This window comes from Eumetopias jubatus, unplaced genomic scaffold (assembly GCF_037043125.1).
Source record: "Eumetopias jubatus isolate StellerSeaLion01/CBP00866 unplaced genomic scaffold, mEumJub1_p1.0 scaffold_4, whole genome shotgun sequence".
Lineage (NCBI taxonomy): Eukaryota > Metazoa > Chordata > Mammalia > Carnivora > Otariidae > Eumetopias > Eumetopias jubatus.
Genome location: NW_028274810.1, coordinates 82,394,237 through 82,420,920, shown reverse-complemented (window position 1 = coordinate 82,420,920; position 26,684 = coordinate 82,394,237). Strand labels below are relative to the sequence as shown.

The 26,684-nt window shown below is 45.2% G+C and overlaps 2 protein-coding genes across 2 annotated transcripts in view; one reads left to right on the top strand and one right to left on the bottom strand.

Moving 5' to 3' along the window:
- Positions 1 to 724: 724 nt before the first annotated feature.
- On the bottom strand, positions 725 to 26,486 carry YARS1 (tyrosyl-tRNA synthetase 1). Its single transcript, XM_028113689.2, has 13 exons — positions 26,277 to 26,486; positions 23,185 to 23,331; positions 22,868 to 23,043; positions 17,525 to 17,654; positions 13,593 to 13,673; positions 11,328 to 11,420; positions 9,356 to 9,491; positions 8,586 to 8,671; positions 5,546 to 5,681; positions 4,574 to 4,671; positions 3,514 to 3,707; positions 2,878 to 3,019; positions 725 to 1,613 (listed from the first exon to the last, which is right to left on the bottom strand). The coding sequence occupies exons 1-13, from the start codon at positions 26,439 to 26,441 to the stop codon at positions 1,503 to 1,505; spliced, it is 1,695 nt and encodes a 564-aa protein (XP_027969490.1). The 5' UTR covers positions 26,442 to 26,486; the 3' UTR covers positions 725 to 1,502.
- Positions 14,650 to 26,684, top strand: part of S100PBP (S100P binding protein) — a 46,999-nt gene continuing 34,964 nt past the window's right edge. Inside the window, exon 1 of the mRNA XM_028113693.2 lies at positions 14,650 to 14,820. The gene's annotated coding sequence lies outside the window, so the exon portion shown is untranslated. The remainder of the gene's footprint in view (positions 14,821 to 26,684) is intronic.

Here is a 26,684-nt window from a genome sequence, read left to right as displayed (position 1 = left end):
CCCTTCTTTGTCCTCTGGGGTAAATGAGCTTGACCTAGTGCAAATGGAGAGACCAAAAGCCTCTGATTTTTAATTTCCATAAAAATGTTAGAGAGAGAAGTATATATATATTTCTTTAAATTTTTGAGTCTTTGATATGTCTATACAAACAATCCATTCCCTCTGCCCTGAAGCCTGAGTGAGACACATGAAAAAGCTCTGTGTGTGTTTCATTCAAAGGTGTTAATTAAATGATTAAAACTTGGCTGTGGTTTGCTGCTTTTTAATGGGAGAGGGACAGGGGTCTGGGACTGGGCCCACTATCAGGAGGGAAAATGTTCTTTCTGCCTGCTGTGAGCACTGGACCCCGAAGTCGGTGTCTTCTGCCCGTTTTTGCTAGAATCTTAAGCAGGCTCCGCACCCAGGGTGGAGCCCGACACAGGGCTTGATCTCACCCTGAGATCATGACCTGAGCCGAAATCAAGTCTGGCACTCAACCCCCTGAGCCACTCAGGCGCCCCGGGCCTCTTCTGCGTTTATGGCCAAAGGAAAAGCCAAAGTGTCTGTGATCCATCCAGTTCAACCCACTCCCCACCCCACCCCACCCCCCGCCCCCGGCCCATTACAGGGTCAAAAGTCCAAGATACAAGCAGCCTGGCCTGGGTGAGGGGCCCAGCAGCTGCTCCACACTTGTGTTCCTCCCTCCGGAGATGGTCTGGCTCACAGACAGGCCCCATCCAGACACTCTTGTTCAGACAGTTTATTTGAATTCGTGACAGTGACAGTGATTCTGATCAAGATGCCTTATGGAGAAGTATCCCACCCTCTCTGAAGAAAGATTCAGGCTGTGCCATCTGCCTTACTTCTGATACTAACACACAGCTGGTTTAGGGAATATCCCAACCCCGCAGGATCAAGGGAAAGAAATGGCAGGAGCCTCGGGGCTGGGCCTCAGGGTTGGCAGGCACTGGGGAAAGCTGCCCACCACTTGGTAGACCACTAGGTTCTCTGTTTTCCCCCTCCCTTTCCTTTTTGAATCCCACAATTTCCTGTTGGGGAAAGGCTGTAATTAGCTCAGTTCAGGCACCAGATCCCAGACAGAGGCACAGCTGCCGGGAGAACTCTAGGAAAACATGGGAACCAATATTTTTCCAATTAGAAGGGCTGTGGCATAAACCTTTTCTAGGAGTTATATTGAAACCAGATTTCTCCAGTCAGCTGCCAGGCAGAGAAGGTAGAGCTGGGCTCCCTGCTGCCGCCTCGCCCTCGTTACTACGGGGGGGGGCGGGGGGGGCAGCGGCTCTGTTAGTAGCCCAGCAGCCCACCCAGCAGCCCGGACAGGATGGTTCTGGATTCTGGGGGAGGCTGAGCTGCCACTTACTGAGTTCCACTCCTAACAAAGTCCCCAACTTCCTGCTTCGGTGTCCTGGGAGATGGGTAAATGGGTGAAGGATGGAGCAAACTGAGACAGCAGATGACTGGGGCGGGGGGGAATGGGAGGAGGGAGCAGGATGCCGGGATAGCTAGCTGATGTTCCCCCCTTTCAGCGATTTACAGGAGATGCACCCCAGTTTGGTCATGAAGTCGGTTTGCTTCCACTGTGCGATGCAGTCCTCAGAGGTTTTAAAGTCAGCCTGCACAAAATAAACAGAAGCCGTGAATGTGGCGGTGAGAGCAGCTCGAGGACAGCCCTTCCCCAAGGTCTCATGTGCCTCTCCTTCACTCCCGGCGAGCCAGTGAGCCAGCTCATCCGAGGCATTTAGTTTAGGAAAACAGTCACGAGTAAGTGCAAAGAACTATGTACCAAGACATCCACTGGAGCGTACGAATAATGAAAACCTAGAACAACTTCAATGTTTAATAAGGCTAAATAATTTTGTTACATTACAGTAATTATGATTCAACACTATACAGTCAGATCCCCCCTCTCGGTATTTAAAAAGACGGGCAAGTTTTTCTGGCATCAAGTTAAATAAAAAAAATAAACATATGGTGGGACTCAAACTATAAATATATTACCTCCTTGCATTGAAAAAGTCCACAAAGAAAGAATCACTAATGCTATTTTCCAGGAACTCTAGGTGGCAGGACTAAGGGTATTTTTTCTTCGTGTTCCCTATGTCCAAAGCCTGACACTTTGGACATTTCTACATTGGAAATTTATTTTATAGCAGGAAAAATAAGTGATTCAAAAAAGCAGCCTGGGAAAGGAGGAAAGAAGGGAGTGGGTAAAACCACCTGCCCACCACATGCAGGAGGACTCTATGCCCCCCAGACACAGTCTGGCTGAGCGAGGAAATGCGGGATTAACTAGGGAAGGTCATATGTGTCCCGTTTAGCTCGGTTGCTGCTTTGTTCATGATGTAGCCCGAGCACCTAGAATGGTGGCTGACATGCATATCAGGGGCTCAGTACTTGCTGAAGGGAGGAATGCATTCAGGGGTCATGGGGACGGGTTGTATGTGAGTCCATGCCCCAGAGGGCAGACAGAATGAGTGCTCTAAGACCAGAGTGGGTTGGTGGTAGGGGAGGGGGTCCTGGCTCCATGGCTTCTGGTGACCCTGTGTGGCCTTGGCAGGTGTCCTGCCAGATAAAATATGGACAATCCTCAGATCACGGACTGAAGGTCAGAAGAGGAAATGTCTCAGTCCCTCACACAGTGCCTCAAATAGTCTGTCCACGCTCAGTATGTGCGAGGGCTCCCATGTTCTGCAGGCACCTCCTCTGGAAAGCAGTGGACTAAGGAAGGGAGGGGCTTAGAGAGGCAGGAAGGCCTGGGGGGGAGGGGGTGGATGGGTGGGGGGGGAGGGCAGTGGTGGACCCAGTAACACAGCAGTCTGGGGACCCAGTCCAGGCTGCCCAGGCAAGAGAGGGGACGGGGCATGGCCAGCTACTTACCTGCAACTTCTCAAAGACTTTCTTCTTGGGCTTGAGCTCTTCATCTGGTTGGCCCTTCTCATAGCCCTTCACGAACACTCGCTCACCGGGAGCAGAGCCTGCAGGAGGGTCCAGAGGCTCAACCGTGCGGTCTACCCCCTCTCTGAGAAGACACACAGGACGAGGAAAGAGTGAGGCTGTGGCCTGCCTGCAGCTGCCATGGAAGCCAAGGCATCAGGGCCTTTAGAGAGGGGCCCTCAGTGCTGCACTGTTTCTGGATGTTACCAGGGTTGGGTTGACTATGGCTACCCTGAAGCCCTCTGTCGGGAGAGATACCAAACTCTGGGCTTTCAGGGGAGGAAGTAGGACGTAACAGAGACAGCAAGGCCCGAACGGCCAGTGAGAATTAGGTTTGACTCCTGGCTCCGTCTCTTACTGGTAGAGAGACTCGGGAACGTGCATACTGCTCGGAGCCTTCAATTTCTGTCTTGATAAAACTAACTTTAGGTAAAGCGCTTCCTTCACAGTACTTGCCCAACAACTCATTCCTTCACGTACCACCTTTTGGTCAGTGTCCTTAGGGTTTCCACCCGACTCGAGGGAGGGCATCCCGTGGGCCGATCTACCCCCCGGCCCCGCCCCCCAGTTCTCACTCACGTAGAAGCGCACAGAAGCATGCCTTGGGACTCGACGCCTCTCATCTTCTGGGGTTTCAGATTGCACAGCACCACCACTAGCCGGTCCAGCAGCTCCTCCTTGGGCACAAACTGCACCAGGCCGCTCACCACAGTCCGCGGCTCGGCCTCCCCCACATCAACCTTCTCCACATACAGGCTGTCTGCGTCGGGGTGCTGCCGGCAAGAGAGGTTAGTCCCGGACAGGACAGGAGCACAATGCAGCGGCTCACGGACGGGGCCCGGCGAGCCCTTGGACTGCGGAGCGGGCATCCCACTCCCCAGCATAGGCTCCTAGGGGGCCCTCTGGGGCAAACTCTTTCCAGGCCCCAGACAGCAGACGGAATGGGCCAGGAGGGTACATTTTACTGTCCGCCAAGAGGCAGGCTGTCGGTAAAAGGCGGGGCAAGGAGTCTCCCCCAGAGGTCAAGTGGCCCGGACCGGTCTGGGCGGCTACCATTATGGCCACGCGCCGCACCAGCCTGGACGCTGGGGGGAGGGCAGCGCTGGCCTCACCATGTCAAAGAGCACCGGCAGCTAACCTCAAAGTTGTTTCGGTAGTCACGTCTACGCAGTGAAAAACAATGCTGGGAGAGAAAAAAAGTCCACAACAATGGTCCCAGGTCACTGGCTGCATAACCTTCTGTCTCTGGGAAAAAGGAAATCCCTCTCCCTTCCCCATTTTCAGGGGTGGGTGAGTGGGATGGGACAGGGCGACACAGTGGCTGATCCGAGATAAGGCCTGCAGCTACGTCCAGCTGAGCTGGTAGAGACCAGAGGAATCTATGGGACCAGATTTAACTGATGAGCAGGCTCCCTCTGACTAATATCCTTCCCCCACCCTGAGTTCCTGGCTGTCTGGTTGCGTAAGGTTCAGAGGCAGCAAAAGGAAAAGCCTGACACCTGGAATTAGGCACCTGCGTTCTGACTTGCAATATGACCTCAGGGATGTTACTTCCCATCCCAGGTCAGGCTTCCTCCAGATGGAAACAGACAAACGTGACCCCTATCTGCCTCTCTGGGATGTGGTGAAAAGTGAGTACCTTGTCCACACTAATGACTTTGCCCACACGGATATCCAGCCGGGACGGGATGACCTCCTCTGGTTCTGAATTCTTGGCAGGGCCTTTGGCAACTGGCTCTGGGAATGAGAAGAACCCCAAGCGGTCAGAACTCTCCTCCTTCGCCATGATAGGTCAACTGCTGACACCACCCACTGGGGACACTAGCAGGGTTTCGTGCGGAATCCCCAGCATCTACCCCTTTAGTTATACCTCCTTTTTTCTTTTTAAAGTCATCTCTATGCCTAATATGGGACTCAAACTCATGACCCTGAGCTCAAGAGATGTAGGCTCTACTGAATGAGCCAGCCACGCGCCCCTAGTTATATCTTCTTTAAAACAGGAGCAGCAACCTTTGAGAAATGACATGCCAGGTTTTCATCTATTCTCTCCCTCAGTTATCAGCTGGCGGGGAGGAAGCGGAGGGGGAACGACAGTAGCTTTGCTACCTTTAGCTATTTCTATTCGTGCTCTCCACATACATTTGTTGAGTCGGGGAAGGTCACACAAAAGCATCCATATTAATATCTCAGCGTCATGGATAAGTGGATGGCCAACTAAGAGCCGGTCAGAAGCATATGGAAAGGAATTAGGCAAAGCTCAAGATGAGCTTCCCTAAGGAGCTGTGCAGGCTCTGCCTGAGTAGCTGTGTTACCCTCATGGTCGAACCCAACTGCTCTCTTAATTGAAGGATTTAGTCAAGGACCACAGCACATGTCTCACACCAGTAGACTTGGGACAACAGGATGTAATCACAGTATTGCCTAAACCTAAATCAGGATGACTCAAGTTCCAGTCCAGGAGTCGACGGGGTAGGATATTCTTGCGCTTCAGATCTCCTGGCTTCTCAGGCTCTCGATTTCAGACAGACCCTTTCCCGAAGCCCACCAACAGGCTCTCTGTCCTGATGATGTCATGCAGCCCATGGCCTTGCCCCTCCCTGGCTGGCCTTACTCTGCTTGGAGGGCTCTGGGTAGGCAGCGCTGGTCAGTTTCTTCAGTGCAGGAGTATTAAACTTTTCCCGGATAGGATCCAGCAACTTGTTCAGGGCGACCTCAACAGAATTCTTCAGGTCTCCAGGGTGTACAACCTGTGGAAGTGTACAAAGGCCCGGTGAAAGGAGGCACCGGAGTGGGGCACGGCAAGTCCAAGTCTACTAAAGATAACGTGTGTGTAAAGTGCAGGCTGTTGATCCTCAGAACAGCCCTGTCAAGCTGACAAAGCCAAGAGGGGGACGTGGGTTCAGAAAGATTATTTTTCTTGCCTGAGATTTAGGTCTTTTGACTCTGAATTCCATACTAACTTGAGGGATTTTTTTTTTTTAAAGATTTTATTTATTTATTAGAGAGAGAGAGAGAATGAGAGATAGAAAGCATGAGAGGGAAGAGGGTCAGAGGGAGAAGCAGACTCCCTGCTGAGCAGGAAGCCCAATGCGGGACTCGATCCCGGGACTCCAGGATCATGACCTGAGCCGAAGGCAGTCGCTTAACCAACTGAGCCACCCAGGCACCCTAACTTGAGGGATTTTTATCTTATTAAGATTTACTTATTTATTTGAGAGAGAGAGCGCAGGGGTGGGAATCAGAGGGTGGTGGGGGGCAGAGGGAGAAGGAGCGAGGGAATCTTAAGCAGGCTCCATGCCCAGCGTGGAGCCCAATGCAGGGCTCCATCTCATGACCCTGAGATCATGACCTGAGCTGCAATAACTTGAGGGATTTTAGAGGCTGAAGTTGTTTTTTTTTTTTTTTTTTTGAGGCTGAATGCTTTTATTAATCAAATTCTTGTAGTCCCTCCATTCATGCTTCGAGTAGTGGCATGAACCAGGGTCCATTTACAGGCAGAGAAACACTCACAGAGGCAACCTGAGGAGACAGCCTGGCGGGGAACTGAGTGAGCGAGAAGAAAGAGCGAGGGCGTTGGAGTTAGACCGGGCTTAGAGTCCCAGCTATAGCTGTGTGACCCCGGACCAGGCACTTAACCCCTCTAAGTTTGGGGTGCTTTACTTAAGAACTGAAGAGAATGCCTATACCTCAGAGTCAGAATGAGGATTCAATCACATAATGTGGGTGAATATGGTGAGTGATGCCAGTACGTGGCAGGAACTCAGCAATCCAATTTTTCTTCTTGTGTCCTGTGACTAGTACTTTTATATCCCAAATCTGGCCTGAAAGGCTCTGCTAGATGTTCTGAGGGGTTATCTCTTAGCTGTGAATACCTGTAATACAACAATGCCCCCATTTTTGTTTCCGATATTCTTTCATTTCCTTAGGAGTGTTTAGACCTGCTCTGTCCAGTATGGTAGCCGCTAGCCTCATGTGGCCATTTCAATGTAAAGTACGATCCCGCTCCTCAGTTGTACGGGGCGCATGGAGAGGCTGACCGCACACGGCCAGCAGCAGCTGTGTGAGACAGCACGTCCAGAATGTGTCCGCCATCACAGAATGTGCCGTTGGCTAGTGCTGCTCCAGGCTCTTTTTCAGATGCATTTCTTCTATCCTTGTTATTCCAACAAATGGCTATTCACGGGGCTGGGGAGTGCCGTGTGGGTTTTGGGGCCTGCCTCAGACTGCAGATAGAGGGTTTCAGAGCAAAGGCAGCGAAACATCCAAAAAATGGGCCTTAAGGGCCGCAGAGCTCAGAGGTCATGGAGACTTTTCTGCTGTTTGATATTCAAACCCTCACACCATGTTGCCTGCAGTGGATTTCTGGCCTCTGCCTGAACACCTCAGTGATGGGGGCGAAAGGTCAAGTGAGGCAGCCCGGCCCGTTGCCATCCACCCAAGGTCACTGCACGGCTCTCCCTGATGTTGAACCTGAACACGTCCCACTGCGGGCCCCACCCGCAGACCTGGCTTAGCCTTCTGGGGCCACAGGAAGAAATCCAACCCCTCCCCCGCGAGAGTCTGTCATGTAGCTGAGGAGGACTGAATGCAGGCCTGATTCCCAGCCAAACATCCCCAGTTCTTTCAACTGTGCTTCTGTGACAGGGGTTTGGGTCTGTTCCTTAGCACAGCCCCCTTCCTCCCCACATCAACACAACCCAGACTGTCCAATAAACCTCATAAAATTTGAGTCCAGGGCTGAATGCACAACCCCAAATGTACTCACAACAGTGTAGAACTGAATGGACTATCGGCTCCCTGGTTCCAGACTCCACATTTCTGATGCCTTATATAGCAAGACTTCATTAACATTCTGACAGCCCAATCACACTGCTGATTTAACCCAAAGTCAGAGTCAATCAAAAGCCCCCACTTCCTTCCCCATACCCACCACTATCACATCTTCGCTTTATGACCTGGCCCCGCCTAGCTTGCCCACAACACCCCGCCTCATCTTTTAGACTCATGTCAGACCAAACCCCTTGCGATTCCATACTATGCTATTTCATCTGCCCATGTCTGTGCACAATTTATTCCCTCTGTTTGGATGTCGTCCCCTCTACAAAGCTTTGCCAGACAGCCAGGTAATGACTTCCTCCTATTTGATCTCTAGACCGTGTATACATCATCATCATATAGCCACACAGCAATGATATTTGTTTACGTGTCCGCCTCTCCTTCCGGACCACAAGCTTCATGAGGATTTACTCCTCCATAATGCCAGCCCCTACCATGGTGCCTAACTCACAGGCACCTAGTAATTCTTTTCTTAAGCTGTCTGTTGAGATCAGCAGGATCCTCTATGCTGTCCTTTCTGAGGTGTTTCTTTTTTGAACCTTGACTTTGACCCTCTCCCTGAAATGCTTCATCTTGCTGGGTTTGGTTCTTCATTCCAGGTTAAATCCTTTGCAGGGTGATTAGGACACCAATACTTTAGCTGCCATTTGCTCGCCTAACCCGTGAACCACACGAACCCTCATTAAGCCATTACCCACAATACACGGCCCTGGAGATCATCAAGCAGAAACTTGTGGCAGGTATTAGAAAGCTGGCTAGGCCAAGAAGGTCTGTCAGAAGGAATTCGGTGGGGATTACTCCTCCTTTGGGATTACCTCGTCAGCAAAGTCCTTTTCCAGCTCCAAGTAAGCAGTATAGGTTTTGTTTCCACCCCATTTCTCATCTCGAAGGATCACAAACTCTGTAAGACAAAGGATCCATGCCAACAAAGTCATTGATAATGGCAGAGTCAGCATTCCTAGCTCAAATGGTATGGATATTTGTAGTTTCTGTTATATATTTTATTTATTTATTTATTTTTAAAGATTTTATTTATTTGACAGAGAGACACAGCGAGAGAGGGAACACAAGCAGGGGGAGTGAGAGAGGGAGAAGCAGGCTTCCCCGCTGAACAGGGAGCCCGATGCGGGGCTAGATCCCAGGACTCTGGGATCATGACCTGAGCCGAAGGCAGACGCTTAATGACTGGGCCACCCAGGTGCCCCTCTCTTATATATTTTAAACTTTATTTTATGGCATTTATCTTAAATCAGATGAGCTAGGAACTCAGCTGGCATCCACACTCAAGGGGAAGGATCGTGCCTTACATTTCTTTCGCAATGCTCTGATGCTGCATGCCTGTGCCCACCCTCATTTCTTCAACACCCGCCCACCCTGACACCCTGCTTAGAACCCAACCTGGTGACAACCTCATGGGCAACGAAATGACATCCCAAGTGCAAGTGTACCCCGGTATATGAGAAGTCAGAGCACAGAATCAGGGAGGCCCATCTCTAAAGGAAGACTCCTGACCAACCACAAGAATGATCCCAGTACTAGTTTTGCTCCTTCAGCCTGGCCTCTGAGAAGCAATCGAGTATCTTACCAGACTTGAGGGGAAAGAGGACATGCTTGATGAAAGACAGAACTCCATTGTTCTCCACATTCCCTGGCTCACAGAAGGCCTTCTTTAGTTTTTTCTTCACGTCCTCCTTCCGGTCAAGGAGATCAATCTTGGACTCCTATAAGCCACGGAGGAGAAGGGACCTCTTATGGTGGGAAATGAGATATGCTCAACTAATCTATGTATTTTAATTTTTTTTTTAAGAGAGGTTTAAACATTAACAACTTTAACAAAAGCAGAATTAATCAGAGTCAAGAACCACTCACAATATTGCCACCTGACAAAAACCACGATTTCAATTTTCCTGTGTTCTTCCCAGGCCTATAACACACAGAATCGTTACAAACTTGTATTTCAAGAACAAATGTCTACCTTTTGCTTTTTCACTTGAGACTATATCGTAGGTATTTCTGAGGGGCTATCTAGTCTTTGCTTCTAATTTGTATGCTGTATCACATTCCCAATTATTAGTGACAACATAAATTTCTGAACTGTTAGACTGTTCTAATTTTTACAAATTATATACACTATTATAATCAATATCTTTGCAGAGGTTTTTATTGTTTTTGTTTCTGCCTACTCTAGGATTATTTGCCTAAGCTACCCAAAATTGCCAGGCCGAAAACTATTTTCTGAAAAGGGCATACTCATTGTCACTGCCCGAAAAAGTGTGTGAGTGGCTTGCTACATGGCAACCCCCCCAAATCAGGTACCATCTAGTATCTAGAGCCATCTTCCCTTTTTAGGTAATAGGAACTGTTTCTTATTTTGGAGTGAGTAAGCTCATGGTTCTTTGGGTTCAGTGGTTACCAAATTCTGGTCTGTGTATGCCTATGTATGAGTCATCTGGGGTGCCTTTAAAAAATGTAAATTCCTGGGAGATGAATCTAAATCTCTTGAGGTTGGGCCAGGTATTTGCATTTTTAAAAAGTTCTCTGAGTGATTCTGATGCAGTCATGTTCAGAAATGGCTGCTAACACTGATTTCCAGGGCTAAGATACGGTGAAAGTCACTAAATAGGGTGAGTGATATGATATTCTGTCAGAGAAATAACTGATACCTGGAGCATTTTAACACAGAGAAAAACAAATATTTTATATATTCCTTTAAAAATAGTAACAGTTTCCATGCGTATATTTACTGGTCTCTGATCAAAGACTGGAAAGTCAGATTTAAAGAACTAGATGAACACCCAAATGTGACTTCAACCAGAATCATCTAGTGGAATTTGAAAGAAAATACGGATTCCTCACAGACCTGTACCCCTGAAACAAATAATACATTATACGTTAATAAAAAAGAAAGAAAGAAAGAAAGAAGGAAAGAAAGAAAGAAGGAAAAATACAGATTCCTGATGTTCCCAGAACCACTTTATCAGAATCTCTAAGCACAGAGTCGAATCGACGCTTTTTTTCTTCTTTTTTTAATTTCCTAGGTGGTTCTGAAGCTCAGCTGTGTTTGGGAACCCAGAACTCAGCCTTTCACATCTTTGGGTCCCACTACATCCTCCATTCTGTACCCTTAGTGATCAAAACAAAAGTGCACTTTTCCTAAGCAGGACTTTTAACTGTTAAAAGATACTGTATTTATCACATTAGTTATATCAAACATCACCCTGAGAATCAAGATGCCATATGGTGAAATGCAACCCTAGCCTCATTAACCTCGTGAACAAGGCTGAGTCTTATCACAGTTCTACGGATGAAGAAATTACTTTTGCTAGTGTGTTTTATCAGCCGCAGTAAAATTGTTAAGATTATGACTGGATCCCATCAGCACTGCTTCTGGGTCCTTTAATACTCAAGAACCACTGAAATTAATTGGATGACTTCAGATTCCTTGGAACTCAAATCTACAAGAATTCTAGTTAGCGAGGGGACTCTTCTTTTGAGTACTCAATCCCTTCATCTCTTGCTGAAGGTTTCGAAACTCAAGTCAGAGCTGGAAAACGTACCTCTTCTGAGGAGCTCATTTTACTGCCAGTTAATCCTGGAACCATAGGATTCATCAGATGGACCCGTTTTGAGTAGCCAAGTGCAGGGAGGTACTGAGGGGTTAGAAAGAAACACACAAAGCATGCGTTAGTATAAACTCCTCCTCAGTGCCCCAATTTCATCTAACTTGGCCAGCAACGTAACAGTTTGATATAGTTCTTCCAATCTCTTTTTTTTTTTTTTTTTTTTTTTTTACTGAATACACAACCTTTCTTTCTTTCTTTTTTTAAAGTTTTTATTTAAACTTAGTTAAGGCGCCTGGGTGGCTCAGTTGGTTAAGCGACTGCCTTCGGCTCAGGTCATGATCCTGGAGTCCCGGGATCGAGTCCCACATCGGGCTCCCTGCTCGGCGGGGAGTCTGCTTCTCCCTCTGACCCTCTTCCCTCTTGTGCTCTCTAACTCTCATTCTATCTCTCTCAAATAAATAAATAAAATCTTTTAAAAAAAAATAAACTTAGTTAACATACACTGTAATATTAGTGTATTTGGTGCAGAATTTGGTGATTCTACATTTCCATACATCACCCGGTGCTCATAACAACAAGCACACTCCTTAATCCTCATCCCCCACCCACCTCCCCTGGGGTAGCCATCAGTTTGTTCCCTAGAGTTAAGAGTCTGTTTCTTGCTTTGCCTCTCTCTCTTTTTTTCCCCCCTTTGTTCATTTGTTTTGTTTCTTAGATTCCACATGAGTGAAATCATATGGTATTTGTCTTTCTCTGACTTCTTTCTTTCTTTCTTTCTTTTTTAAAGATTTTATTTATTTGACAGAGAGAGGGCACAAGCAGGGGGGACGGCAGGCAGAAGGAGAGGGAGAAGCAGGCTCCCATACCCTACTATACCATATGATTTCATTCATATGTGGAACTTAAGAGACAAAACTAGCAAAGGGAAAAAAAAAGGAAAGAGAGAAAACCAAGAAACAGGACTCAACTACAGAGAATAAACTGATGGTTCCCAGAGGGGAGGAGGGTGAGGGGATGGGGGAAATTGGGGGTAGGGATTAAGAAGGGCACTTGCGCGATGAGCACGGAGTAAGGTATAGGACTGGTGAACCGGTATGCTGCACACCTGAAACTAATATAACACTGTATGTTAACCTCACTGGAAATAAAATTAAAAACTTAACAAAAAAAGACATCCAAAAACCATTTAAAGAATACTATATAATATTCCATTGTGCGGAGTTATCGTAACACATATCATAATAATCCCTTGCCATTGGATGTGAGTTTATTTCTAGATATTTTCTTTTTAAGTAATCTCTACACCCAATGTGGGGCTTGAACACACAACCCTGAGATCAAGAGTCGCATGCTCTACCGACTGAAATAGCGAGGTGGCCCTATTTCTAGATTTTACCTTTAAATTGATAATGTGATAAATATTTTCATATGTAATTGAAGTTGCACTTTTAAAATTATTTCCTTAGCACCAACTTGTATAATTATCAGGGCAAACTGCCCTCCCGGAAATTTACATTTCCACTAAGTGTTTTCTCCATACCCTTGCCACGATGAGGTTTTGAGAAGCTTTCAAAAATAACAACCATTTCTCGGGCACCTGGGTGGCTCAGTTGGTTAAGCAACTGCCTTCGGCTCAGGTCATGATCCTGGAGTCCCGGGATCGAGTCCCGCATCGGGCTCCCTGCTCAGCAGGGAGTCTGCTTCTCCCTCTGACCCTCTTCCCTCTCGTGCTCTCTGTCTCTCATTCTCTCTCTCACAAATAAATAAATAAAATCTCTAAAAAAAAAATAACAACCATTTCTCAATGGCCCTTTCCAACTTACTCAAGTTCTTTCCCCAAAAAGAACTATTAAGGGTTTGCTCTGATTTCCTTCTTTAAACCCTGTTAAGTCTCATCTCAGAGATGAGTGGTTTATGTAAGATCCAGAGCAATATGGACCGAATGCTCTGGGAAAGACCAGTAGTTGATTGGTGGTCCCTTTCCCTAAGAAGTGTGTTATTAGGAAAGAAGCAAATCCAACAGGTCTGGGGGTAGCTTCCTGGCTTTTGAGTCAGGTCTGAGGCTAACTGCTGCTTAGTCACTAACTGTGTGATAATAGACAACTTTCTTTCTCGACAGTCGGTTTTCTCGTCTGCAAAACAGGGAAAACAATACCCGCCATACAATATAGTTATGAGTGGTGGGACCGGCATAGTCAATAAACCTTAACTGCATACCTAAGGCACAAAAGAAAAAAAGACAGGAAAGAGAACACTGACCTTCTCTGCGAAGGTGAAAATCTTTCTCTGATCAACACCTCCAAACTGGGCATCTACTTTCAAATACTCTTCATCCAAGGCCTGTGTGAAAAAAAACAAAACAAAACACATGAGCATTAACTCCTACTATATTTCTTCTATATGGATCTGGGAAATCAGAAACTTGAAAATCACTAGATTTTTTCAGAAAGTAGAGCCAGGAAGCAAATAAAGCAGCATCCAGCCTCCCTCTTGGCCTCAAGAGCAGCATAAACATTTGCTGAATGCCTGTGGTGGACAGAACTCCATGTGGATGTCATGGGGAAAAAGTAAGAGCCTCTGCCTTTGGGAAGCTCACAGTCCGTGGGGAAGGGAGGGAAGAAGGAGAAGACACACCAGAGTCGGGTCAAAGGTACCCACTGAATAAGGCAGCCTGTGACAAATTTCAAATAATGGCATAAGAGGGGCGCCTGGGTGGCTCAGTCAGTTAAGTGTCTGCTTCTGCTCAGGTCATGATCTCAGGGTCCTGGGATGGAGACCCACATAGGGCTCCCTGCTCCGCGGGGAGTCTGCTTCTCCCTCTCTTGCACTCTCTTTCTCTGTCAAATAAATAAATAAAATCTTTAAAAAAAGGCATAAGAAGAACGTGCTGTGAGAGCTCAGAAACAAAAGACAAGACAAAGCTGATTTTGTCACTTACTACCTGCCAGGCCTAGTACCAGCCCTGAGGATGCAGAGCTGAATTGGACCCAGACTCAGCCTATAAGAAGCCAACTACACCCAGCTGAAAAGAGAGACATGTAAATAGATAATTTCAGTGCAGTGTTTGAAGGGCTACCCGAGATGTTCATTTAAGGAACAGTGCTAACACAAAGAAAGAAATGCTTATCTCTAGCTGGTCAGACAGGTGGCACTGAAGGCTTCCTGGAATCAGACTGTGGGCTGACCTTGGTTTTGAAGAATATATAGATGTTTTTCACCATGAAGAGGAAACAGATGTCAGAGGGCAAAGAGGTGTGAAATGTTTAGAGAAATTAGTGATTCGGTATGCAAAAGCACAAACTTCAACGGAAGTAGGAAGTGGTTAGTGATGGCACCAGAGAAGTAAGGATCCTGACCATCATGCCAGGGTGCCTAGCATCGTCCTGGCCCACACTGTAGAAAGATCACACCAGTCAGAGGGCAGGGCACAGAGTACAGCCTTTTGGACTGGAGACAAGACAGCGAGGAGGCTGCCGTGAGAGTCCAGGTAGGAAACGATGCCGAACCAGGTCAGCAGGGATGTAGAACAAGAACACATTTAAGAGATTTTAAAAGTAGAACTGGTCTGATTTCATGTTTCATTGAATGGAGGGGAGAGGAAGAGAAAGGTGAGCAAGCTGGAATAACCTAATTTTTTTTTAAAGATTTTATTTATTCATTTGAGACACAGAGATACAGAGAGAGAAAGCATGAGCAGGGAGAGAGGCAGAGGGAGAAGGAGGCTCCTTGCTGAGCCAGGAGCCCGATGCGGGGCTTGATCCCACGACTCTGGGATCATGACCTGAGCCAAAGGCAGATGCTCAACCATCTGAGCCACCTAGGCATCCCAAGCTGGAATAATCTAGAAGAGCACTGTCCACTATAATATTCTGGAATGATGAATATGTTCTATGTCTGTGCTGTTCAATAGGTTAGCAACTAGCTACGTGTGGCTTGTGAGCACCTGAAATACAGCCAATGTGACTGAAACCTAAAAATTTTAATTTTAATTATTTTTAATAGCCACACATGACCATGACTAGAGGAGAGGCTACTATGGGGGCAGTGTAGATCTAGAACGTGTCCAGGCTTAACCCGTAGAAAGTTCTTTCGGAGGTGATGAGGTTAGACTTGATATTCTTCTACCAAACATTTTTTTTTAAAGATTTTATTTATTTATTTATTTGAGAGCGAGGAAGAGAGTGCATGTGAATGGGAGGAGGAGCAAAGGTACCCCTCTTATATCAAACGTTACAGACATATACGAAGAGGGGCGCCTGGGTGGCTCAGTCAGTTAAGTGTCTGATTCTTGGTTTCAGCTCAGGTCATGATCTCGGGGTCGTGAGATGGAGCCCTCATTGGGCTCCAAGCTCAGTGTGGAGTCTGCGTGAGGATTCTCTCTCTCCCTCTCCGTACCCCCCACTTGCATGTGTGCTTGCTTTCTCTCAAATACATACATAAATAAATAAAAATCTAAAAATATATATATACACAAAAAAAAAGTTAAGTCTATACCATTTTTGTCCTATCTTTCTGAGCTAGTTACCAACAGTAACAATTTGGTTTGAATTTTTCTTTTTTTCCTTGCTCATATAAATATACACACATGAAATATGATGTGCTTCATTTAACAGAAGATAGGATCATGCCTAAAATTTATTTATTTTACTTTGTTTTGTTTTTTAAAGATTTCTTTATGGGGCACCTGGGTGGCTCAGTTGTTAAGTGTCTGCCTTCGGCTTAGGTCATGGTCCCAGGGTCTTGGGATCAAGCCCCACATCGGGCTCCCTGCTCGGCAGGAAGCCTGCTTCTCCCTCTCCCACGCCCCCTGCTTGTGTTCCCTCTCTTGCTGTGTCTCTCTTTGTCAAATAAATCTTAAAAAAAAAAGATTTATTTATTTTATGGGGTGCCTGGGTGGCTCAGTTAGTTAAGTGTTGGCCTTTGGCTCAGGTCATGATCCTAGGGTCCTGGGGAGCCTGCTTCTCCCTCTCCCTCTGCCTGAGGCTTCCCGTGATTGTGCTCTCTCACTCTCTCTGTCAAATAAATCTCAAAAAATAAATAAAATAAAGATTTATTTTAGAGAGAGATGGCACGCACACATGTGCGCGTGGTGGGGGAAAAGGGAGAGAGAGAATCTCAAGCAGACTCCCCACTGAGCATGAAGCCTGATGCAGGGCTTGATCTCACAACCCTGAGATCATGACCTGAATGGAAATCAAGAGCTGGCTGCTTTACTGACTGAGCCACCCAGGTGCCCGGCCTAAAATTTATTTTTACACATCACTCTAAAATTTTCTTCATTTAAGAGATCATGATCAACATAAAGAGGATATGTGACACTGCAAAGCATTCTCTGGGAGGACTGGCCTCCGTGTGTTTGGCATATTCTGCAGACATGAAAAAACAAACCCATTTACTATGTATGTGTAAAAAGCCTAGTCATCAGGCCATTTTCAGCCAATAGTCACATCCAGTGTACCTCTGCATAGAAGACTTACAATGTGGTTTGTCAGTATGATCTGTAAATAACTGATGTGAATTCCCATGTATACCTGTGTAAATAGATTTGTTAACCGAAATGCACTTTATAAGAAAACACATAAAAATTACCGATCCAGGAAAATAACTCTGTAAATTCCCCAAGCATTTAAAATAAAAAAGTATTCTTTAAATTCTTTCATGTCAAGTTCAGCTAAATAAGTAAAACACAGAGATTCTCCAAGAAAGAAAAATAATGGAATAAATAAAAAGACAAAACCTCCTATCCTCCCCCAATGATAAATGATACAATAAAGATGAAAAAAATGCATTTCCCTATTAAAAAAAATATATATATATAAAATCTGGGGGCACCTGGCTGGCTCAGTCAGTGGAGGGTGCAGCTCTTAATCTCAGGGTTGTGAGTTCAAACCCCACACTGGGCATAGAGCTTACTTAAAAAAAGATAAAAAAGAAAAAATATATACAATCTGCAAATAAACTGATGTTTAAATTAAAAAAAAAGATGTGTCAGACAAGCAGTGTTTTAAAGTGCAGACAGATAGGGGAGGACCTACAGCTGAAGAAGTCAAAGGGGAGGGAAGAGAGACAGGAAGGAAGGCCTGCAGCATAGTGAAGGAACAGGAAGTACCTGGGCTTCACTGGGGCTGAGCAACCAGTAGCTAGAACCAGAGCAGAAAAGGCCCTTGGGCAACTCCATCCCTCCCGAGTACCTGTAATCCGGGGTACAGCAGACCACTCAGCAAAGGGTGCTCCACCTGCTTTACCACCTCAGCCCCAGCTTTCTTGGCATCGTGCTGTGTGACCACGGAGGAGAGTCTGTACACATCTAGTGTGTACTCTCTGAAGAGGAAAGGAAGTGGGGACAGCTGTGAGACTGGGCCAAGGCCTCACTCTGATCCTAAAGCACATTAATTCACTCTCCCAATCTTAAGACATTCCAAAAGACCTCTGCTGCCTGGTAGCTTCTAAAATGTGACTGGTTCTTTGTCTTATACAAAATACCACTTGATTTTTATGTCTTTTTCTTTTTTTTTTTTTTAAAGATTTTATGTATTTATTTGAGAGACAGCGAGAGCACAAGCGGGGATGGGAGTGGGAGAGGGCGAAGCAGGCTCCCCGCTGAGCAGAGAGCCTAACTTGGGGCTTGATCCTAGGACCCCAGGATCATGACCTGAGCCCAAGGCAGATGCTTAACCAGCCACCCAGGCGCCCCAAAATAAAATCTTAAAAAGCAAAAATAAAATTTTCAAGGAAAACAGTTTGCAACCTAAAAACCTATGCCCACCTGAACTACCATTCAAGTGTAAGAGTAAAATATCTGAATATCTTTATCTAAAAAAAGTTATTTTCATGTTTTTATTGGTCATTTACGTATCCTCATCTGTGAAGTATCTATGCCAGTAGCCCATTTTTCTACTTTTTCTTTTTTTGGAGTTCCTTAGTATTCTGGATAGCAAATCCTTTGTCATTTATATAGCATGGGGTAGAGAATTAACCACTGACACAGAATAGAGAATTCAGAAATAGATCCTCATAAATATGGAAACTTAATTTATGACAGAGCCAGCATTGCAGATCAGCAAAGAAAGGATAAACTTTTTAAGAGAAAGTGGTACAAAGACAATTAGTTATCCATATGGGGAAAAAATGATCCCTCCATTCCAACTAGATTAAAGATTTAACTGTAAAGGCCAAACTATAAAACATTTAAAAGACTGTACATATATAAGACTATCTTACAATCTCAGGGCAATGAAAATTCAATAAAACACACCAAAAGCACAAATCACAGGAAAACATTGATGAATTCAAGTTAAAATTAAGACCTTCAGTACATCAAAAGTAAAATAAAGTAAAAGACAAGCCACCAACTAGGAGAAAATACTGAAAACACATATAACTGGCAAGGATTAATATCCTATATTCTTTGTCAGAAACTACAGAGTCAAGGGGCGCCTGGGTGGCTCAGTTGTTAAGCATCTGCCTTCGGCAGAGGTCATGGTCCCAGGGTCCTGGGATGGAGCCCTCCATCGGGCTCCGAGCAGGGAGCCTGCTTCTCCCTCTCCCACCCCGCTGCTCGTGTTCCCTCTCTCGCTGTGTCTCTTGTCAAATAAATAAATAAAATCTTTAAAAAAAAATAAAGTTTTTATTTTTGGGTAATCTCTACACCCAACATGGGGCTTGAACCTACAACCCTGAGATCAGTAGACCAAGCCAGCCAGGTGTCCCTCCTCCAGAAGTTCAAAGGCTTTGCTTCATCACCCTCTGTGTTCTTTTGAGAAATGCAAAGCTATTGTGATTCCTGAAATTTCTATGTGACTTCTTTTGTCCCTTTGGAAGTTTGTAGTATACTATTTTCCCCCCTTTTTTCTGTCCTTAGTGTTGTGAAATTTCAAGATAGTGCACTGTAGCATGGGTTTATTTTCGTCCAGCATGCCAGGCACTTGATGGGCCCTTTCACTCTGGACACTCATTTACTTGTTCTATAAATTATTTCATTTATGATTTCCTTCCCTCTGACTCTTTGTTCCCTTTTCCATACCATTTATTATTCAAATATTGGACCTCCTGGCCTAATACTCCAATTTTCTTAGCTTTTTTTTTTTTCCCACTGTGCTCTGCCATTGAAACCAAAGTTCAATCCCATATAGTTCAACGAGGTCTCTTGAGGCGCTAGTAGTCTTAGTGTTCCACGAATTATATTTTACAGATTACAAAATGCATTTTTTTGCATTTTAAAAAAATATTTAATATCTTCAAAATCTAGATAAGTCTTTTAAACACTGGCATGTTAGAGACTAATCAGCCGTATTTTTTTTTTTTTTTAAGATTTTATTTATTTGACAGAGAGAGAGCAGGAACACAAGCAGGGGGAGTGGGAGAGGGAGAAGCAGGCTTCCCGCCAAGCAGGGAGCCCGATGCGGGGCTCGATCCCAGGACCCTGGGATCATGACCTGAGCCGAAGGCAGAGGCTTAACTGACTGAGCCACCCAGGTGCCCCTAATCAGCTGGATTTTTAATGACAGATTAGTTGAAATACAGTATCTTTTTTTTTTAAGATTTTTTTTCTTTTTAAGATTTTATCTTTAAGTAACTTCTACACCCAACATGGGGCTCGAACTTACAAACCCGAGATCAAAAGGTGCATGTTCTATTGAGTGAGCCAGCCAGGCACCCCTAAAATAAAGTATCTTCGTATTCCCACTTACGTTTGATTTCTGGCCACTGAGTATTCTTGACTATTTGTCAACTGACTGATCTGAAGCATTCAGGATGTTTAAAATATTTTACCCCGCATTTTTAGTTGTTTTCAGTAGTAAGGCTGGTCTGAGTACCCAGTGTGCCACACTGCTAGAAGCAAACGCCGTCATCCACATCTCAAACACTCCTACAGTTTTTCTGTCCATCTCTCTGGGCCGCATTCTGGGTGAATCTCAGTACTATCTCTCAAATCTCTAGTTTTCTCTTCAACTTTGTTCAGTCTAGAGTTGAAGCCTTCTATTGAAGACTGGTTTGTGGAGTTTTTTGGTTTTTGTTTTAAAGTTTATTTATTTATAATCTCTATACCCAATGTGGGGCTTGAACTCACAACTCTGAAATTAAGAGTCGTGAACTCTTCCAACTGAGCCAGTCTGGTGCCCCTGTGGGGTTTTTTGGTTTGGTTTGGTTTGGTTTAGCTTTAATGACTGATTTTTACATTTCCAAGATTTCTAAATGATTCTTTTTATTTCTATATATATGTTTCATCTCTGCCTCTCTCTGTTTAATCATTTTCTTTTTAAAAATGGATGCTATTCCTTGGCATGTTAGAACTTATGTCTTTTAGGTAATATCATAGATATAACACTCATAAATGGTGGTCAGCTTGGTTTAATTCCTGGTATGCATACAGTCGAGTTTCCATAGGCCTGAAGCTTGACAAAAGTCCCTAAAGACCCAGGCAGGTGATTAATAGTGCCCCTACTCCTTGGCTCTACTTTCCTTGAGGGGTAGGGATGGGAACGGGAAAAGGGTAAAAGCCCTGCTTTATACTCTGGCTTTAAGCAGTAAGCCTGGTTTGTCCCCACTGTCCACTTCTTGACTGGAACCGAGCAAACCTGTAACTTCAGACCAACTCATCAATTTGCATTTCAATTCTGTTTTCTTACCACAGAGGCGTTTAGCATGTCTTTGAATCTGGCTATGTCCTCCGGTTTTTTAATGTTTTTGTCTATCATTGCTGTTGTCTGGAACAGAGGGAGTACATGAAAGCATATACTTAAAAAGACATCTTCCTTTGAAGTCACTTTTGTGTATACAAAAAGAGCAAGTGACTTTGAAGCAAGGTAGCTTTATTTATGTATCCTATCTTCCCAAACCCCAAATTCTGTTCAATTCTGGGAGGAAAAAAAAACCTTCCCTGAGACATTCACTGTTATAATCCTAGGACCTAGAACAGAGTCTGACATATAGTAAGAACTCAGTAACTGTTTGCATGACTCACTCCCTCACCTTCTTCAGGTCTCAGTCTAATGTCTTCTTATTATAGGGGTCTTTTTTAGCCACCAAATTTTAATAGAAACCCCCCAATCCCCAAGAACTTTCTCTCCTGCCTGCCTGCTATGTAGCACCTATCACCATCTGACACAGTTTATATATATTACTTTTTCATTTGTTTCCTTTGACTGTATTTCCTTGCTGAAACGTAAGCCCCATTTGGATGGGGATTTTTGTTTTAGTATATTTTTGTATACTCAGGACCCAGAACAGTGCTTGCCATCTAATAAGTGCTCCATAAATATCTGTAACAAACATAAAAATAAATGAAATTGTAGGGACTCTACTGAGGCCGAGGATTCAAACATCTGTTTACATAAGAAAGTTATGTGCCTTATTTCAAACTCTAAATATCCAACAGTAAGGAATGCTAAAGAAAATTACAATCGGGGTGCCTGGGTGGCGCAGTCAGTTAAGTGTCCAACTCTTGGTATTGGCTCAGGTCTGATGTTGGGGTCATGGGATCGATCCCGCGTCGGGCTCTGCTCTCAACATAGTCTGCTTCTCCCTCCCTCTCCCTTTGCTCCTCCCCCAACTCGCACTCTCTCTCTCCCTCAAATAAAACCTTAAAAAAAAAAAAAGGAAAGAAAAAAAATTATGATCAATGAAGTAAAAAGAGAAATGAACTTGTAAGCAAGAGATCTGGGTTCACATCCTAGCTCTTCTACTTACAGTGAGTATGAACTTGAGAAAGTTACAACTGAATCCGTTTTCCTTATCCGTGAAATAGGACACACCAATGCTTACCTTAATAAGCTGTTCTAAGGGTTCAAATGCAAAAGTGACCAGTGGAGTGATACATGGCTTAACTGAGGTTTTAAAAATAAAAAAATGTGGGGACTATGAGGCAACATGGAGGAATTACTTAGGAAATTACTCAAATTAAAAGAACTAGGACACAAAATCGTATCTATGTTAATATTACAAATATGAATAAAATTGATAAAGATATAAAGAAACAAAAATTGTTGGGGAGGGTTGCCTGGGTGGCTCAGTCCGTTGGGCATCTGCCTTTGGTTCAGGTCACGATCCCAGGGTCCTGGGATAGGGGCCCACATCGGGCTCCTTGCTCAGCAGGGGGCCTGCTTCTCCCTCTCCCACTCCCCTTGCTTGGGTTCCCTCTCTCGCTGTCTGTCTCTGTCAAATAAATAAATAAAATCTTGAAAAAAAAATTGTTGGGGAGATGAGAAACAAGTGAAATATTTTTCTTTCACCTTTCTTTAATCATTATTTGCTGAGGCTAGAAGGAAAAAGGGAAGCTGAATTGTTGATCATTATTCGCCCATATGCTGTGAGCTCTGCAAGGCCAAGGACTTTGTTTTGGTTACATTCATATCTCCAGCAAAATGGACAGTACACAGGCATTAAGTACAGTTTTGATGGATGACTTAAAAGGACAAAGAGTATAAATTTTTTAATGGCTTCTAATCCAAATTTAAAGAGTGCCTGGACTCCACAGACCTCTAATTAGGTAGTAGCATGAGAGCCACAAGGAGAGTGGATGATCTAGAACTTACTTGCTAAGCTGATAATCAGTGCCTTTGACAAACTTGAGCTTCTCCAAGGGTACACCAATGCTCTCCAGCATTGCCTTGATCACATTCTCATAGTAGCTGGTTCGGAGTTCTAGAAGTTCCCACGGAGCTTTCATGTTATCCAGGTATGCGTGAAGGTCCGCAAACAGAATCGTTACCTGGACATAAGAGATGAGGGACCAACAAAATTGAATTTCATCCAAGTACCTCCAAATCCCCCTCTCTGCCCTGCCCTTGTTAAATCTCTCTTTTGGTCATTCCCCAAGGAACTGCTTGGTTTATAAAACATTACTTCTTACCTCACATCCTGCTTTCAGGAAGTCCGCAATCTTAGACATAGGCACGAAGTAAGCCACATGTGGCTTGCCTGTGGTTGCTGTTCCCCAGTAAACTTTAAGTTCCCGCTCCTTGAGTATCTCCTTCAGCTTCTCTTCCCCCAGAACCTCCTGTTGTGGAAGCAGAAGAGCTGGTTTAATGCTGGTGCCCCACCTTGCTCATCCTTTACCCTGTGACAAGGAAAACAAAAGCACGTATCACTGGGGGTCTAAGCCCAGAGCCAGCAGGGAAGTCCAACCATACTCTCAGGGCTGAGTGAGAACCAACCTAAGTTGGTGCTGTTGCTAGTACCACTCCAGTGAAATGCCACTGATGTTAGGGAATGGGACATGTCCCTACCTGCATCCTCCCCTCCATCTACTCTAACTCACGTTCCTTCCTTTCAGAGCCAACTTCTTGAAATAGTTGTCTCTTCTTCCGGTCTTTATTCCTCATCTCCCATTCCAGTTGAATTCCATACAGCATCACCCCACTAAAAATGCTCTGGCTAAGATCACAGATGACTCCCATTGTTGCTAAATTCAATGAAAATTTTTTTAGTCCTCACTCCATCCCTGAAACACTCCCCTCTTTTGGTCCTCCACTTCTCTATTCTCTTAGTTTTCCTCCTACTTCTCTGGCTGCTGGCTCAGATTTCTTTGCAGTTGTTCTTCTTGCTAATCATTAAATATTAGCAATCCTTGCAGCCCTATCTCGCCTCTTCTTACTCTACATTTTCCCTAGCTGATCCCTTTTAAGATGCTTCAATTACTACTTATGAGCTAGTAACTACCAAATCTCCTGCTCACACCCATATATGGGACAATGTACTTGTTATCAACCCAGTTAATTCAAACTCAACATGTTCAAAATTAACCTCATGCTCTCATCTTCCCGCCTCGCTCCCCATCCATCTTTTTCACTTATAGTTTCACCCCAGTGCAGTAAATGGTACTATCATTCACCAAGTTGCCTAAGTTACCCCAAAGCTCCTAAACCCTCCTCCTTCTCTCTGCCTCCATACCACCATCCTAGTCTAGGCCACTAGGCCACACCAGATCACACCAGGACTACTGTAATAGCCTTCTAACAGGACTCCTGTATCTATTCGTGCTCCCCCTGGTCCATGTTCCAGAAGGCAGCCAGAGAAATCTCTAAAACGCAAAACTTGATTAATCAACTCATTCACCTATTTAATATTAAATGGTTTCCTTTTGCCTGAAGACAATATTAGAAAAATCCTAATAGGTCAGTATGCTGCTAACAAAAGAGATTTTAGTGTTTCTTCCAAGTGATGGTTTGGGGAAGCAGTTAGAAGCCATGAAAGACAAAAACTGTTTTGCTGGTTTTACTCATCTATCAGCAGGACTTATTAAAATCCTGTTTTAAGGTAGCTGGTGGCTGGAGCTTGCACCCTCCAAGCCTGACTATTTGGAACTTGGGAGAGTTCTTGCCACCCAAAGAAAGGTCCTACCACTTACCCTTTAAAACCTGAGTGAGTCAATGCCATTAGCTTTGTGTATCCTTTGTCCCCAACCAGCATTGTTTTGTGGAAAGAGACTAGGACAAAGAATCTGGCTAAGAGGAAGCATGCAAAAATTACTGGTTAAGACGAAGTTATGAGAGGAAAGAACCCAACTGTCCACCAACTGATGAATGGAGAAACAAAATGTGATATATCCATATAATCATGAATATTTTTCAGCCATAAGAAGGAATAAAGTTCTGATGGGTATGACAACATGGATGAACCTTGAAAACATGCTAAGTGAACGAAATGAGACATAAAAAGCCACATATCACATGATGCCATTCATATGAAATGTCCAGAATAGGCAAATTAAAGACAGCAAGAAGATTAGTGTTTCCCTAGAGCTGCGAGGAGGGGGGAAATGGGCAGTGACTGCCAATGGGTACAGGTTTTATTTTGGTGATGAAAATGTTCTGGAATGAGATAGTGGTGCTAATTATACAATCTTGTGACTATACTAAAACCCACCGAAATGTACACTTTAAAAGGATGGATTTTTTTGGTATTTGAATTGTATCTCAAAAAAAGAAAAAAAAAAAAACAAGCTGTGGCCCAACCAATGTATCACTGCTCTTAGAATAAACTTCACTTTTAAACACAGCATGCAAAGCCCTCATGACTTGGTCCCTGCCTACCCTTTCTCAACAAACAAGTAAAATACATAGTTTGTCAGATGGTGGTAAGTTCTATGGAGAAACAACAATGAAAAAAGGCTAGAACAAGGGATGAGACAATTCTGGTGGCAGGGGGTTTGTTATTTAAATAAAGTGGTCAGGAAAGACCTTCCCGATAATGTGACAATAGGCCTGAAGGAGGCAAGGAAATGAGCAATATATATTTATTGTTTGATCTGCACTTTGTTTACTCTACTCCAGCCAAATCAACCTTCCCTCTGAACCAGTGTTTCTTCTCCCCTCTGGGTCTGGACCTGGCTTCCTTCTACCTAAAATGCCCCCCAACCCATTCTTCTTGTGATTTACTTCTACTCCTGCAGTTCCTGGAAACAGCAGGAACAGATGTGAAGTGATTTGCATCATCAAGGCGCAGTTTAGAGGTCACTTCCTCAGCCTTCCCTGACACTCCCCCAGCCCTCTCCCCTAAATTCCTTCCAAAGCTCCACCGATAGTACTTTACAGTACTTGTTTCAAACTGTAACTAAGTTTTTGAATTATGGGTCATTCTTAACGTCTGATTCCCTCCAGACAAGCCCTGTGAGGGCAGGGCCCTGACGTATCCCCAGTGCCTAGCACCGCGCCTGACACATAACAGGGTGGGAGGGGTGGGAGTCCTGAATTCAAAGCTGGGCTCAACACAAGGTAACTGCCCACAGGAGGTGAGCCCCACTGTCATTTCTGTGCGACCCAGATAATTGCTGCTTGATTGACTGGCCGACCGACCAACCAGCAGCGAGGGCTATAGTCTCTCTGAGCTGCCTCGGCGCGGAGTCCCCGACCCCACACACTTAGGACCCAGTAGTGAGGCTCAGGGTCACTGGACCTCGAGCCCCCAGTCCCCAACAGCGCGTTTCCAAGTCTGAGGCCCGACCTGCAGGTTCCGGGTGATAAGGTGCAGCTTCTCTTCAGGGCTCGGAGCGTCCCCCATGACTCCGTCGCCCCTATCTCCCGCGCTCAGCCCGGCACCGCGCCGCTTCCTCGGTCGCCGCCGCCGCCGCGTGCCGGGAACTGTCACGCGGGCCCAGGTAGGTTGCATCAGCTGAGCTCGTCGCTCGGCTTCCTCGGCCTGAACCCTTAGCCTAAGAGCGGACAGGAAAGAGTCAGGAGCAACTGAGAGTCGAGCGGGTCGATGAGACGAGAAAGGGGCGGAGCCAGCAGGAAGGCTAGGCGGTACAGAGGGCGGGGTTGCGGCGTCTGCGCGGGGCACAACCCCCTGAGGGGCGGGGCGGTTTCCTGCCAATCACTGCCTGTTTGCCCTCCCCCCCTGCGCTGGCCCGAC